This window comes from Orcinus orca, chromosome 7, assembly GCF_937001465.1.
Source record: "Orcinus orca chromosome 7, mOrcOrc1.1, whole genome shotgun sequence".
In the NCBI taxonomy this organism is placed as follows: Eukaryota; Metazoa; Chordata; class Mammalia; order Artiodactyla; family Delphinidae; genus Orcinus; species Orcinus orca.
The window spans coordinates 53,862,008-53,878,728 of NC_064565.1; the positions used below are offsets into that span (position 1 = coordinate 53,862,008).

The 16,721-nt window shown below is 39.0% G+C and overlaps 1 protein-coding gene across 3 annotated transcripts in view; it reads right to left on the minus strand.

Annotated features, from left to right (window-relative positions):
- SLC38A11 (solute carrier family 38 member 11) overlaps nucleotides 1-16,721 on the minus strand; it is a 52,911-nt gene that overhangs the window by 14,686 nt on the left and 21,504 nt on the right. For all 3 annotated transcript variants that reach the window (XM_004283606.2, XM_049712062.1, XM_033412593.2), the window contains 2 exons: nucleotides 1,905-1,975; nucleotides 724-885 (listed from right to left, as the gene is read on the minus strand). In XM_004283606.2, coding sequence (XP_004283654.1) covers nucleotides 724-885; nucleotides 1,905-1,975 — 233 coding nt within the window. The remainder of the gene's footprint in view (nucleotides 1-723; nucleotides 886-1,904; nucleotides 1,976-16,721) is intronic.

The following is a 16,721-nucleotide window of genomic DNA, read 5'->3' on the forward strand; positions in this document are numbered from 1 at the left end:
AGTGAATTCAGTGTGGGGTCCTGGGATGAGAGTTGGGGTGAGGAGGGAAAGGCCTGGTTTTGTGGGAAAGATGTATTTTGTGTTTAAGGCAAGAGTGAAACAACTAAGTAGAAATGTCCTGCAGGCAAGAGGCTGGAGATGAAAAGAAAGTTCTGGACTAGAGTTAAAACAATGAAAATCTCCAAGAATTTGTTGAGAGAAAAAAAGCCAACTTGCTTGAGCCAGTTAATGGGGTTTTGTGGGGAGAGAGGGAGAGGAGGTAGGAGAAAGTAAAGATGAATCACTCAGAAAGAAAAAAATATTAAGGAAGTGAATGATGGTATGGTAGTGCTCTTTTCTCTGCGGGAGGAAAGAAAGAATGTACAGAACTGTTAAGTGACTCAGAGAGGTCCATGAAAATCAGAACCAAGAAGACTGTTAGCTTTGAAGAGTGGGAGGATATTGGTGTCCTCGAAAGTGAAACTGCAGTGGACTAGTAGAGAGGGAAGCTGGAATTCATGTGCTTTGAAGTGATACCGTGGAAGGAGGGAGAATGGACTACAGAAGAAGCTTAGCAGTTTAAAAAGGAGAAAATCAGGAAAATTAGGAGAGGCAAGAAGGTAGGGGAGAGAATGGGTTCTACTCTGAAGTAGAACATTGGGTATAATTGTACTTAAAATGAGAAGTGATAGCACCACTCCATATGAACACCAAAATATGCTAATACTGAATTTTTCATTTTACCTTGGGTGTAGCCAGTAAATGTCAAGTATCCGCATGTAGCAAAGAGAATACTGATAAATACAGAAATCAAGGTGGACACATGGATGATGCGAGACCACTTAGCTACTGTGGGTTCTTCCAAAGAACCATAAACTAAGAAGCAGTTATGGTGGCAAATAAATGCTGCAATACAAGAAAAAAAAAAGCATTATTAAAGCAAGCACCATAGTTCTCCCTTTCCTTCAGAAAATTCAGAGATGTATGCTACTTTGAAATACTAATGAACTGAAGTTCAGATATACTAATTTACTAAATATGTCAGAAATAATCTTTCTAACAGCTGTAGGAATGAGAAATTTCATTCACATTAGGCTTATATTCTCCTCATGTCACTCTTGATATATACCAGGCCTAGCCAACTTTCTCTCCCATTTCCCAGTGGCCTTTCCAATCTTAAAGGAAATCTAAACAACACCATATTTTCAGTCCAGGGCTTCCTTTCCCATCTGGGATATAACAGAGTAACTTTAGAAGGCCAATTCACAATACTTTGTGTGCAAGGTTTTGAAGAAGTCCATAACACTTGCTAGATTTTCAAGTTAAGAAACAAGAAGACTTAAATGAGTTTTCTGCATGAGGAAGAGACTTGTCCAAATTGAAGCACATTCTGGTGATGAGTGAGAAAAGTTTGAGCCTAATTTTATGTTGGCACAAACTGGATCATATGCTGCTAATGGGAAGTCTAAAACTTAGGACGTCTGCTCTCCAGACACACAGCACCTTTTTTTTAAAAAAATAAATTTACTTATTTATTTTTGGCTGTGTTGGGTCTTTGTTGCTGTGCACAAGCTTTCTTTACTTGTGGTGAGTGGGGGCTACTCTTCGTTGCGGTGTGCGGACTTCTCATTGTCGTGGCTTCTCATTGTGGAGCATGGGCTCTAGGCGCGCAGGCTTCAGTAGTTGTGGCATGTGTGCTCAGTAGTTGTGGCTTGTGGGCTCTAGAGCTCAGGCTCAGTAGTTGTAGCACATGGGCTTAGTTGCTCCGCAGCATGTGGGATCTTCCCAGGCCAGGGCTCGAACCCGTGTCCCTTGCATTGGCAGGCGGATTCTTAACCACTGTGCCACCAGGGAAGCCCCACAGCACTTTTTCCTGGTACAGAAGACTCCATATTGAGAAAGGGCCTTGGAAACCATCTACTCACCAAACGACATTACACCAACAGCCTGAATAGCATTGGGCTTTGCAAATATCCAGGCATCTTCTGTTTTTGGTCTAGAAGAGAAATCAGTTAATTTGATGAATGATTAAACAAATGCAAGCATAAGTATAAAAGAAAACAAGAAATGATGTCACACTATAAATTGAACGTCTTTAAGTCAGAAATTAATAAGGGGCTCCCATTCATCTTTTTAAATTGTAAATAAATTTCCTGGGAATACCAATGTTACTGTTAACCTCAGTCCTTGAAAATGCATGCCCATGACTTGGAGAGACTCTAGTTTTGCATATTTAGATTGACCACTTAACTCTGTGACTTTATCTACTTATCAATTTAACAACAAACATTTGTTATGCACTCATCATTTGAGATACTTGTTGAGGGAGATTCAAACATTAATAATGCAAAGTTCTTCCTCAGTTAATCAATGCTGCTCTTTTTTTTTTTTTTTTTGCGGTATGCAGGCCTCTCACTGTTGTGGCCTCTCCCATTGCGGAGCACAGGCTCTGGACGCGCAGGCTCAGCGGCCATGGCTCACGGGCCTAGCCGCTCCGTGGCACATGGGGTCTTCCCAGACCGGGGCAAGAACCCGTGTCCCCTGCATCGGCAGGTGGACTCTCAACCACTGCACCACCAAGGAAGCCCTCAATGCTGCCCTTTATTTCCCTTTAACTCTTCCAGGTTCATCCTACCCAAGGGAAATTCACAGTTGGCGCTACAGTTTATTGAGAAAGGTAGACTTGAACTAATATTAATTGAAAAGGTACTTAACTATGTTCTAGGAACTATCCTATGCTATCTCAATCTTCACAATAACACCTAAGTATTATTATGACCATTTAATGTACTAGGAAAGTCAAGCTCTGGGTGGTGACATATCTGGTCAAGCTTCCACAAACAGTAAGTAAAGAAGTTGAGATCTGTCTCTTTGGTCTGTCTCTCCCTTACTGAACTGCCAGTCCCCTCAAATTCCCACCTGTATATACACTTCTCAAAGAGGTTTTAGAAATATATGTACTTTAAATAGCTTGAATAAGTCTCTTTCCTAGTGGAATTAAAATATTTGCCAACCTGTCTATAGGCAGGGATTGGTCTCCCTGTTTAACAAATCCGTGAGTAGCAGTGAAGAGCACAGGCTCCAAGGTCAGACGGCCTGTGTGATCTGGCCCCATCCACTTATTAGCTATGTATCTTAGGCAAAGTACTTAACCTTTCTGTGCTTCAGTTTTGATATCTATAAAATGAGGATAATAATAATAGTACCAAATTCACTGAGTTATTGTGTAAATTAAATAAGAAAAATATGTAAAACTTTGGAAGAGGGCTTCCCTGGTGGCGCAGTGGTTGAGAGTCCGCCTGCCGATGCAGGGGACACGGGTTCGTGCTCCGGTCCGGGAAGAACCCACATGCCGCGGAGCGGCTGGGCCCGTGAGCCATGGCCGCTGAGCCTGCGTGTCCGGAGCCTGTGCTCCGCAACGGAGAGGCCACAGCAGTGAGAGGCCCGCGTACCGCAAAACAAAAAAAAAAAACTTTGGAAGAGAGCCCAGCATACAGTAAGTATTCAATAAATGGTCACTAGTATTATCAGCTTATGTATTAACATTGTTATTATTATACAGTTTCATTTAATAGAAGGTAGCAAATGTCCAAAAGTATGGCCGGCTTCCCTGAAAAGGAAAGGCTTCAGTGAGATCCAAAAAAGGCATAAGATAGAAGAGGGGGACAGGGAAGAAGGGTCCTAGAAAGCATAAAGGTACTAGGTATAAATCCATCTATTTCCTAAGTTTGTTATTCATTCTCAATGTAGACACAAACATGTCTCATCTGTTTTGTCAAAGTTAGTGGGATTTATGCATTATATTACTTCTTTCCATATTTGAAATGAGCATTACAGACACAAAAGAACTAAGGAGCAAGCAAGGGAGGCCTCCTGCTGTTACAGTGCTTGCTCAGAAACCCATAGTTTGTTGAGTGGGAGCTGCTGCCACCTGCTGCTTCCATTACTCATTGCAGTGAACATTACTGACAGCAGCATACCTGTCAAACTCCAATGTTAATGTGGAAAAATACAAATTTTGTCCACAGTCCTTAAACATTTTTTTGAGAAAAGGCAGCACTAACAATTGTAGAAGCTTGAAGATTTTTAACTTTCTAATATGTTTTAAATGATCTACTTTCCCTGGTAGGGTATTCCCAGGTGAATAATATTCATTTTTCCTTTCAGTACAGATTGTGGTGGTGCCCTACTTTTTAACTCTTATATTAGTAATGAAAAGGTAGGAGTTTTATTTTTATTTTTCTTCTTTCATTTAAGTTTAAAAGGTTTTTCCTGGTCCATATGGTTCCTTGATATTCCTAGATAAGATGGAGTGTGAAATAGTACCTATGATGATTTTGGATTTTCTGTGTTCAGCTTAATGATGCTGATTTTATAAGATGGAAAATACCAAAAACATGTTACAGATAGGAAAAAAATGTATGTCCAAATCTAGATAAAGAGAAGGAAAGAGACACTGAATATGGTTTTCCAAACTTTTATAAACTAGCCTGGGATTGAGTTCCACAAAAATGGTTCCACAGAAAAAAGAAGAGAGAAAGTTTCTTGGTATATTTTATGAAACATTGATACTCAATGTGGATGAGAAAATGAAGTTACAGACCACTCTGACTTTAGAATATAGATGCTGAAATAGAAAATGAAATATTATCAAATGCAATCAAGCAATGTTTAAGAAAAAAATCATGTCTAAGAAGAGTTTTTTCCAATAAGTGCAAGAGTAGTTCAGTAATAGAAAAATCTATTAGTATAAGTCATCACATTAACAGATTAATGGAGAAAAAAGCTTATGACTGACCATTTCAAAATAGGTAGGAAAGCGTACAATCCAGTATTTATTTTGACAAGCATGCTAAGCACGCTATTATTAAAGTAGAACTTCCTTAACCTAATAAGGAATATATACCAAAACCTATAGCAAGTGACATATTTAAAAGTGAAAAATTAGAAATATTACAATTAAAGGCAGAAACTAGATGAGGATGTTCACTATCACTGCTTTCAGAATATACTATTGGAACTCTTAGCTAATGCAATAAAATAAGACAGTGATAAGATATGTAATCATTGGAAAGTGATAAATTATTTGGACACAATATAATTATGTACACAGAAAATTCAGGGGAATCTACTGACAAGCTATTGGGATTAATAAGAGCATTCAGCAACTTCACTGGATACAAGCTCAATATACAAAAATTAATAGGGTTGATGTATACAAAAAAGAACCAGTTAAAATGTTTTTTAAATGGCAGTGACAACAAAAACACTATTTTTAAAGATATGCATAATATTAATGTCATGACATAATTTTATTGAAAGACAAACAAATGGAGAGATATAGCATATCTATATTTATGAATGGGAAGACTCAATATCATGTAGATGTCAATTCTCTCCAAATTAATATTAAATTTCAAAGAATAAAACATAATATCGATGGAGGAGAGATTGTTTTAAACCTATAAAGGCAGGCTTCCCTGGTGGCTCAGTGGTTGAGAGTCCGCCTGCCGATGCAGGGGATACGGGTTCGTGCCCCGGTCCGGGAGGATCCCACATGCCGCGGAGCGGCTGGGCCTGTGAGCCATGGCCGCTGAGCCTGTGCTCCGCAATGGGAGAGGCCACAACAGTGAGAGGCCCACGAACTGCAAAAACAAAACAAAACAAAACCTATAAAGGCAAAAACCATAAAGGTAAAAACTGATAAACCTGATAAAATCAATGGAAGGTAAATATTAATATAAAATGTATAATAAAATAATCCATATTCAAAGTTAAAAAATAAAGAAAAGCTAAAAATTGGGAGATGAAATGTGTCTTGCATATAACCAAGAAAGGGTTATTATCCAGTGTATATTAAATGCTACTGCATATCAAAATAAAAAGATATTCCAATGAACAATAGACAACAGGTAATTGACAGAAAAGGAAATGAGAATGGCCAACAAATATGCTGTATGTTGCTCACCCTCCTTCATAATTAGAAAAATTCAAATGAAATACATTAAAAAAAAATTTTAAACCTAATTCAATAATAGCAATGTTGAGAAGTTGCTAGGACAAGATACAATTATTATGGAGGGAACTGTAAACTATAAAACAGTTTGGAGAAGATCCTGGCAATATCTAGTAAAGTTTAAGGTACTCAAAGCTTATAAGCAAACAATTACATTTCTAAATTTCTAAACCATCAGATTGTATGCTGTAGAGCAATTAAAAAGAGTCACCCAGTGCTAATTTTATCAAAATGGAAATATACTGAATACAATATTGAGGGAAAAATAGTGAGTTATATTAGAGAATGTACATTTTTTTTACCATAGTGATTATTTATGAATATTTTACAAACATACTAATCAATACTAATATGTAAATGCACAGTATAAGTATAGAAGCATGAACAGGAATGATTCAAACCAACTTAAGAATAATAGTTATGTCTGGGAAAAGAAAAATGAATCCAACTTAAGAATTATAGTTATTGCTATGGAAAGAGAAGTACATTGACTTTTAAATATGATAGTCTATTGTTGATAAAGACTGGAACCAAATATAGAAAATTATTTCAAAAAGATTTAGCCCAATTTAAAACTTTCTGAACTTTATATAATTATACAATATTTTCTACATGAAACCTTTTTGGATTTGAACTTAATTTTTAAGCTTAAATTTCCATAAATAGTCTATAACTGAAATTACATTCTTCCTACTGGAAAGTCATTCAAATCATTCAATTTTCAACAAATATTTGCTGAACACTACCAATGTGGCAATCAGTGTTATGGCCACTGGAAATGCTGCAGAGAAAAAGACAAAACAAAGAGGTCAAATATTTTTTATTCTGTATGATAATCTAGAATAGCAGCATACAATAGTGTGTTGGGGAGGAAGACATTTTCCGCTATTCTAGGTTCTTCTAGCTGCTCTAAGAGTTAAATTGACATGAGACAGATTAACAGGAGAAAATCAAACAGAAGTTTAATGACAGGTATACATGGGAGAGACTCAAGGGAACTGAGTAACTCGCCAAAATGGCCAAAGCCCTCACATTAAATACCATCTTTAGCTAAAGGCAAACAAGGATGTTGGGGGTAGTGGTTTGGGACTTCGAAGGGGAGGAAGGCAATTCACATGAAGGTGGAAAAGTAAATGTTTGGTAAAGAAATGTCTGCTGGGCCATGTGGAGACATGGGACATTTAGCGGACCCTGATCTCTAGCCCTTGCCAAGTTTCTCCACCACACCTAGCACATATTCTTTGCAGGTATCTCTGGTGATTGCTCTATTCCAGGAACGTCCCTCTATCTGAATTCTTTTAGGCAGTGAGGAAGAAGGTCAAAGGTACTTCCTGAGTCTTTTGGGTCTTGTTTTCAGCTTGAAATAATCCACCTGCCAAAGAGACACCTTTTGGCATGGCGAATTTTGCTCCCCTACAATTGCTTTCTGTGCTGATGGAAAGGTTCTACATCTGTGCTGTGCAATATGGTGACCACTATGCACATGTGGCTACTGAGCATTTAATAGTATGGCTAGAGTTAATTAATTTTTAATTCTATTTAATTTTATCTAATTTAAATAGTCACATGTAGGGGGAGATAAATTAGGAGTTTGGGATTAACATATATACACACTACTATATATAAAATAGGTAAACAACAATGACCTACTGTATAGCATAGGGAAATATACTCAATATCTTATAATAACCTGTAATGGAAAAGAATCTGAAAGAGACTACATATATATTTATATATATACATTTACATGTATAACTGAATCACTTTGCTGTAAACAACACTGTAAATTAACATTTGCAACTAACACAACATTGTCAATTAACTATACTTCAATAAAAAATCATAAAATAAAAAAAATAGTCACATGTGGCTGGTTGCTACTGTGTTGGACAACATAGATCTAAAAGGAGTGGTATAGGTAACTTTTGTTGCAGAAAACCTAATTAGCTTCTAATGGTCTAGAAGAGTTAAAGAAATTACTTAAAGAGGATTTATTTTTCCTGCAGTGTAGCTTATGCGGTAAGTTTCAGCTATTTACCAACTGAACTTCCTGAGAGGCAAGAAGAATGGAGGAGATGAGTGTAACAGTAGACAAGAAGAATACTTTGTTAACTTATAAAGAACCATGGCTACTAGAGAATTTGAGAAAGAAAAAAACAAGAAGAAGAAAAGAAAAAGAAGATGAAGAAAGCAAAAAAATAACAAACTGGGAGAAACAAACCAAAATTGTCATTATGAATACAGACATGGGGGAAAACAGAGTACATAGTAGTCATATTGAAATATTATTAAATATGAACCAAGTAAAGACTAATCTGTTATTACAAAGTGATTAAATTATAGGATGAGCACTTTCCTTTTTTTTTTTAATTTTAAAGATAATTCACAATAAGTAACCTGTAACAGGAAATGGTTTTCAAATGATTTTTCAAAATCAAACATATTAACATAGAACTCTTCAGGAGTATTTCTTTTGTACAAAGAGAGGCTAATTTTCTTCTGAAGAAACCCCAAAATAAGAACTACTCTCTGGTTTCTTTTTGTTTTAGATTCTTCTGTTGGCACCGTCAAAGTTCATTTCCCTGAGAACTGAAACCAACCACATTTACTGGTGTGTGTCTAGAGTTTGCAATGGAAGCCAACAGTTTTGAAGTTAGTCCACTGCGGTCGATAGCATCTCTTCAGCAACTGTTAATGTTACCTAGCAATGCATAAACCAGCTCTTTATCCCCATCTGGCTCCTACCTGCTTCTTTCATTTAATGTGATTATTTGCTGGCTATAGATAAAACTGTGATTAATATTATCAATAAGGGACAACTAGAACAATAATGAACTTAATTTCCACTGTGAAGGAACTTTCTCTCGACTAAGGAAAAACATATGGAATACAGAGAGCTGAAATGGAAAAAGTTAATGAGCTTTGGGGTCAGGCGGATTTGGATTAAAAATTTTTTTTTTTAAGAACATAAATTACCATTTTTCTTTTCCAATGGTACAAAACAGTTTTGTCAAAAACAATTTCCAACTTAAAATGAAGAGTAGAATAAAGTTTTCAAGTATAATTTCCAAGATTAACCCTGTACAAATGATATACATATTTTAGAAGTTCCAATACTTGCTGGGGAATTTTTTTAAACACTAAACATCTTTGTGATTAAGGCTACTTTAATCTTATCAATTAACCTTCTAACAGCATACTGTGAGGGAACACAAGCAGATTAAAAACACCGTGCTGTTTTCTGCACAAGAGAGACCCAGGTGATGCGGTGACACGAGCGTGTCTGGCCTGATCAGTAACACGGCAGACTTCATCTTCAGACCAGCCAACCTGCACAGGGGGCCGCACAGACCCGTTCTCTCTCTCTCTCTTCTCTAACTTGGAACAGTAAACATTATTTTAGATCATCTTAGCAAACTAGGGGCAAGTTTACAAACCTCGAGTCTCACAGTCACTCTAGGTGGGACCTCACACACCTGGGGTGTCTGATTTCAAATAAGCCTCGGAAGCCCTCTCATGCTGACCTGCCCCTTTCGCTGCTCTCCAGATGAGAGGGTCAAGGGCCTTCTCACCCTTCTTTAGGCTGTCACCACCCAGAGGCCAGCATATCTCTTGATGTCCACACAGGCGCTGGTGGACATTGCCACACAAGGGCAAAGAAGTGTGAGGCCTCAGGGAGCCCTGCTCCCTGGTTTGGAGCCTGCGGGACCCCTGGCCCTGCCCCTCCTCCTCGCTTCTCCTCCCCTCCTCTCTTCTGGCCTCGCCCCACGCCTCCCGCATAAGGTCAGCATTTGCTGACCGTGGTGTCTGTGTGGGCGTCCTGGTGACCATCAGGCCTGCCCGGGGGTTGGCCAAGGTGAGTGAGGCCATGCAGGGCCACGGGTCAAACAGGTGGGCGTTGTGCACTCATGACAAGGAAAGACCCTCAAAAGAAAGTGAAACTAAAATAACAAAGAACTTCTGCCTAAGAATATTTGGCTTTAGAAGGTAAATAAAATAATTACATTTCTTAAAATATAATTTTCTGACTGACATTCCTAAATCCTACACGTACATTACTTCCTAACTGCAGATTTTCAAAAGGCAATTAATAAAAAGACAATTCGGGTCATGCTTAAATAATATGAGATAAACTTTAAAGATCAGATTATGTTTTCCGATATTTATATACACATTCTACAGAGAGATGGCTATTGAAAACAAAATAAAATAAAATAAAAACCAAAGGTGCAAATGAAGTCTCACTCCTGCAGGGAAGTAAAGCTCTTTCTGAATCAGACAGGAAAGTGAGAAACCAGACCCAGCTGTGCAATGTCTCCACCAGCGACCGTCCGAGAGCAGCATCTATGGTCATGCCTAAGATACCTCCTTCTGCAAACAACCCTTCAGACACATTCAAAAATGTCTCACTGAGACCTAAATTAGGCTTTTAAGATTTGGTCACTTCGTGGGAAAAGCTGGTTGTGATCTGCAAATGACTATTATCAATTCTTGACTCTCGTTTTGTTATTTTACTCCTTGTAACGGTAAACGCAAAACTTAACTTTCATCTCTGAGACAAATATAGAGCACACAGTCAAAATAAATAACATGGAGAAGAGAACATTCCTCTGGGCAGTTACAAAACCTTGGGGAGGGGATGATTGGCGGTCACCATGCCAAAGCCCTCTCTCATGGCCCTGCTCTGACTGTGTCGCTCCGTGTCTCCTCTGGGGTTGCCATGATCTGCCGGAAGGGAGGGGTTGGCAGGGTCCCCCTGCGTCCAGGGGGACAGTCACTCGCGCACAGTGACCGCGTGTACCTCCATCTGGCGCTGCAGGATTTAAATTTTAACTTTATGATATACTAGCAGGGTGACTTTGGGCAGACTACTTAATGACACTGGTCTTAGTGTTTTCTGCTGTAGAACAGAGACGATATTAATTGTATTTTGTATATCTGACACAAAGGTTATGAGAAGATGAATGAGAGAGTGTGGTATATAGTGGACAATCAGTGTTAGATGGGCCTTCTTCTGCTCTTTTTCCCTTTCCTCATGTTATCACTAAAGTAACAATACATATCTCAGTCTGGGTGTAAGGACCTGCAAGTTCATGAAATGCAATCTTCATCATGGTATTCATATTCTTTTAGAGAATGAAGGGACCTTGAGAAAGGCAAGCTATCTTTTTTTTTTTTAATTTATTTTTTATTTTTTGCAGTACGCGGGCCTCTCACTGTTGTGGCCTCTCCCATTGCAGACCACAGGCTCTGGACGCGCAGGCTCAGCGGCCATGGGTCACTGGCCTAGCTGCTCCGTGGCATGTGAGAAGAGCATGTGGGATCTTCCCGGACTGGGGCACGAACCCGTGTCCCCTGCATCGGCAGGCGGACTCTCAACCACTGCGCCACCAGGGAAGCCCTAGCTATCTTATTTTAAATAAGCAAACGTTTAATCTTGATAACAGATGGTACAAATGCAACCAAACGGGCAGCCGTTTGGTTTTGATTGTGGTGAAAAAGATGAAAAAATTCATTTATGCTTTAGATATTGACAGATAAATGTTCGGTATTCCATCCCACCCACCATACCCCATACAGTTTTCTGCACAACTGGGTCTGCCAAATTAGTGCAGCTTCCAGCTGCAGAAAACCCCTTGGGTAATCTCAGGGCACGTGGAGCTGCTCAACCCCCCTCCAGGGTACAGCTTAGCCCAGCTATCAGTTCCCCAGCTAAGTTGTAGCTTCTCTGTGCTGATATAAATTTTGCTACAGTGGTGTGGAGACTACCACCAATGGAATCTTTGTTTGAATAAATTCAAAATGAATAAATTCAATGTTTGAATAAAAGAGGGCACTCATTAAACCTTAAGATACTGGACATCTAAAATGGATAGAGAGGCAAATTGCCTGATTACTTAATCACCACTTGGATTACATCTTAGACTTGAAAGGAAAAAAAGTATAAAATTATCCTTTTACATTTTTAAGATTCTATCTATACACACATGCACATAGATTAAGGGTTATTCTTGGTGTTAAGTTACAATGACATAGAGGGAGCTAAAGATGTGAAAGAGCTAACTCACTTTGCTAAACCTCCGTGTATAAAGGACTCAGACACACCAGAAAGCTACTCAGGATGCTCCAGCAAAAGGAGAAAACAAAGAAAAAAAGAAAGATGTGAGAAACTGGAAGTAGGGTGTCTAACACAAAAAAAGAGGTGAAAGGAAGTCCTAGAAAGACAATGGGGCAGCAAACTGAGAAATCACTCTATCTAGAAAGGAGCAAGAGGACGAAGGCTCTGAGACTCCTCTCTAGGAAAAATAACAAGATTGGTAGATTATCTTATATGTTCGAGCATTTGGAAAAGGAGTAACAAAAATAATCAAAGTCAAAAGCTAAACTAGGAGAAAATATTTTTAAAAGACACATTTCACAAAGGACTCATTATCTCCAAAATATACAAAGAACACTTCAGACTCAACAATAAGAACACACACAACTCAATTTAAAAATGGCCAAAGATCCACTGACCCCCTAATAGACCCCTCACCAAAGAACAGATCCTGAGAGCAAACAGGCATATGAAAAGATGCTCCAAACCATATGTCACCAGGGAAGTGCAAATTAAAACAACACTGAGATACCACTACACACCTTGAAAGAAAGAAAAAAAAAAGTACAGCCATTAGACTGGCCAAAATCTAGAACACTGACAACTCCAAATGTTGGTGAGGATGTAGAACAATACGAACCCTCATTCTTTGCTGGTGGAAATGCAAATTGGTACAGCTACTTTGGAAGACAGTTTGATGGTTTCTTATAAAACTAAACATACTCTTATCATAGGATCCAGCAATCACATTGCTTGGTGTTTACCCAAAGAATCTGAAAACATATGATCTACACAAAAACCTGCCACACCGATGTTTATAGCAGCTTTCTTCATAATTACTAAAACTCGGAGGCCACCAAGATGGCCTTCAGAAGGTGAATGGGTAAACTCTGGTACATCCAGATGATAGAATATTACTCAGTACTAAAAAGAGATGAGCTATCAAGCCACGAAAAGATAGGAACCTTAAATGCATATTACTAAGTGCAAGAAGCCATTCTGAAAAGGCTACATACTATATGATTTCAACTGTATTTCATTCTGGAAAAGGCAAAACTGTGGAGACAGTAAAAAGATCAGTAGTTGCCAGTGGTTAGGGGTGGGGGAGAAGGGGTGAATAGAGGAAACACATAGGATGTTTAGGGCAGTGAAAATGCACTGTATGATAATATAGTTATGGATACATGTCATTACACATTTGTCCAAACCCACAGAATGTACAATACCAAGAGTGAACTCTAATGTAAACTATGGACTTTGGGTGATTATGATGGACTAACCTAGATTCATCAACTGTCACCAATGCACCACTATAGTAGGGGATGTTGATAATGGGGGAGCCTATGCATGTGTGGGGCAGGGCATTTGTGGGAAATCTCTGTACCGCTCTCTCAACTTTGCTGTGAACATAAAACTGCTTTGAAAAAATCAAATTTTTTGTTTTTTTTAAAGCTAAACTGAACATCCAACTAAACATGATTAAAAACAAAACCCAAAGCAAGTCTCGATTCTAGAAAAAACATAACAGAAGGGAAATATAACTAACTTTGAAACTTGTGTTAAGTCTTCACATATTATGATATAGAAGAAGAAAAATAATTTGAAAGAGCTAAATCCTCATCTACTATATGACAACAGTAAGAATCCAGAAATAGCAGTTACAAGCACATTACCTAGAAGTAAAAATGTAAATGCCAAAAGATACAGCTGAAATAGGAAAGGATTTGGTAGGAGGCAGCTCTATTTCATTAAAAGCAATTTGTAATATTTGATGTTGTAAAAATATGTGAATATTCTTTTGAGAAAAATAAATCCAAATGAAAGCAATATTGGGAAGAGGCAGGATCTTTTAAAATGTCTTACAAAACTTCAAATAAATCATGGCAACATAATGAAGGTTTATCATAAGGTTCAGATCATTTAAGAAGCAATGCTTCCAGTGTTTTAACATATTTTAATACTGACAGGAATACAGATTGGCTTGTAGCAGTTTGCAAATACTTTTACAAGAATGATTGCTTCTCTTACTCTGAAAAATCCAGACATGCTTAGTTATAAAATTTTTAGAAGTCTTTTCCTTACGTGTGCGAGGTGGGGAGGTTTTCGGGGCTTAAATTCATTTTGCAAAATTATCTCAGTTTGGGCTCTTGGATTCAGGTTTTGCATCCTATTTTGAAAGACATACTTTTCCTTATCTCTATAACAGTAGATTTGTAGTAATAAGCAAGTAGGAAGCAAGTCCCACCAAATACATCTCCAGTCTTCACAGACTGGAGAAAACAAGCTGCATAGGGATTGCTTCTGATCACCAGAACATCTGACCTCCGATCAGGAGGTCGGACACCACATGTGTCTGTTGTACCTGACCAAACTCTTTTCAGCTAAACACAGGCACCTTCCAAATCAGACAATCTCGGCAGAGCCTGCGTTTTTCTTAAGAGAGCCTTACATATTAACCTATTCAACCAGATACATCTGGGAGTTAAGTGCTCTGGCTGGCACACAAAGGCTCCACGTTTCCTGTCACACCACAAGCTATTAGTGACATAAGCAGATCTGCCCACTTCCCTAGCTCCACATCAGCTGACAGCTCTCTGCCATTTCCTTGCTCCCACCTCACTTTTCTTCTGAGTCTGTTCTATAGACAGCTGTGGTCCACATGAACACATACAGCTGTTCAGGAACATTCTTCCTGGGTATCACCCTAAACATCAAAATGGATCCTTTTTTTTTTTTTTTTTTTGCGGTACGTGGGCCTCTTACTGTTGTGGCCTCCCCCGTTGCGGAGCACAGGCTCCGGACGCGCAGGCTCAGCGGCCATGGCTCACGGGCCCAGCCGCTCCGCGGCATGTGGGATCTTCCCGGAGCGGGGCACGAACCCGTGTCCCCTGCATCGGCAGGCAGACTCTCAACCACTGCGCCACCAGGGAGGCCCGGATCCTTTTGTTTTTAAACGGAAGTGCTCAAGGTTTATATTAAAATAAATGTAATTTCAGATGTGTACTCCAGATGATGGAAGTTGACCCTTGAACAATGCAGGGCTTAGGGGCACTGACCGTCAGAGCAGTCGAAAATCCAAGTATAACCTATAGTTGACCCTCCCTATCTGAGTTTCGCATTTGTGGATTCAACCAATTGTGATTGTGTAGTACTGCAGTATTTACTATTGAAAAAAAAATTCCCAAATAAATGGACCCGAGCAGTTCAAACACATGCTGTTCAAGGGTCAATTGTATTTACCATTGGGGTTCTACTAATAATAATCTCTTCACATTATTATTATTATTGGCTGTGCCATGCAGCATGTGGGATCCCAGTTCCCCGACCAGGGATCGAACCCGTGCCCCCCTCCCTCCCCACCAACAGTGGAAGCGCAGAGTCCCAACCGCGGGGCTGGCAGGGAATTCCCCACCTTATTATTATATGCTGTCCCTGTACAATCCTGTTCATATCAGACTCTCCCTAAACTCTAAACTTGCATTTCCAAAACTTCCTTTTCCTCTCTCTCCACCCCAAGGGTTACTCAAAATTGATATTAAAATTAAAAATTTATGTTTTTTCCAGACCTGCTTCCTTTTTTATCCTGTTTAACAACTTAAAATAAGCTGGGGTTTTTCATCGATGTTCCCAAGCATTTAGTAAATGCTTTACTGGATGGACAGACTTTTTCATTTTCTCCTTTTGGTGGTGAGTTCTGGACCATCTACAATTCTGGTTGTCCAAGCTGGAAACCTTGGCAACACCCTCCTCTGTTTCCTTTTCTTTTCTGCCAACCTTGCCTTTATACTGTTCCAGTTGTCTTTTGCCTGGATGCTTGCCTCCAGAGAGCCTCCTCCCAGGCCTTTAACCCCCATCTATCCTCACCTCTGCGGTGTGAGAAGTCCAAAATGAAGACTCGCTGTGGTTACTGTCCTGCTGAAGAACTTTCAATGTCCCATCAACTAAAGAACAAATCCAACTTTCTTGGCACTACATGTAAAGCTTTCCTTCCATGTTGGTCTCTACCAACCTCTCTACAATCATCTCTTCATTCTCTCTAGATGAACTTTCAACTCAGGATCACCAACATTCTAGTTACTTCCCTAACACAGAAGCTGTACAGGTGGTGGCGATGAGAGAGCAGAGGTCAGTAGATTAGGAAAGCACCAATATTCAGCAGTTTTTCAAAAGAGATAATATGGAGACATGACCATTGTTAAAACTATGATAAAATATATATTCGAGGAGAAACATAAAAGCAAGATAGAGTTTTTGAGAAAATTCTCAAGGGATGCACTTTTATTTTCTTTGATAGTTCCCCCAACCAGTGGCAGTGTCCTTCTTCTCCAGGTACCTCCTGTTAACGTTAAATCTTTAGTTCCTTATACACCTCACACCTCTGGGCCTCACTCATTTCTGCCAACAGTAGCTTCCCACTCCTCCCTTCTCTCCTTTTTTGACCCAGCTAATCCCAGTACATTGTTTTAAAAACAGCAGATCACATACTGTCTTATCTTGAAATATTACTTGCCTGCCCAGGTTGGGCTAAGGGCCCTTCCTGTTTCCATTGCGTTTTGCCATAATTCTATTAAATATTATATTGAGATTAACTGTCTATTCTCCCCATTCACAAACTATAAATATCTGAGG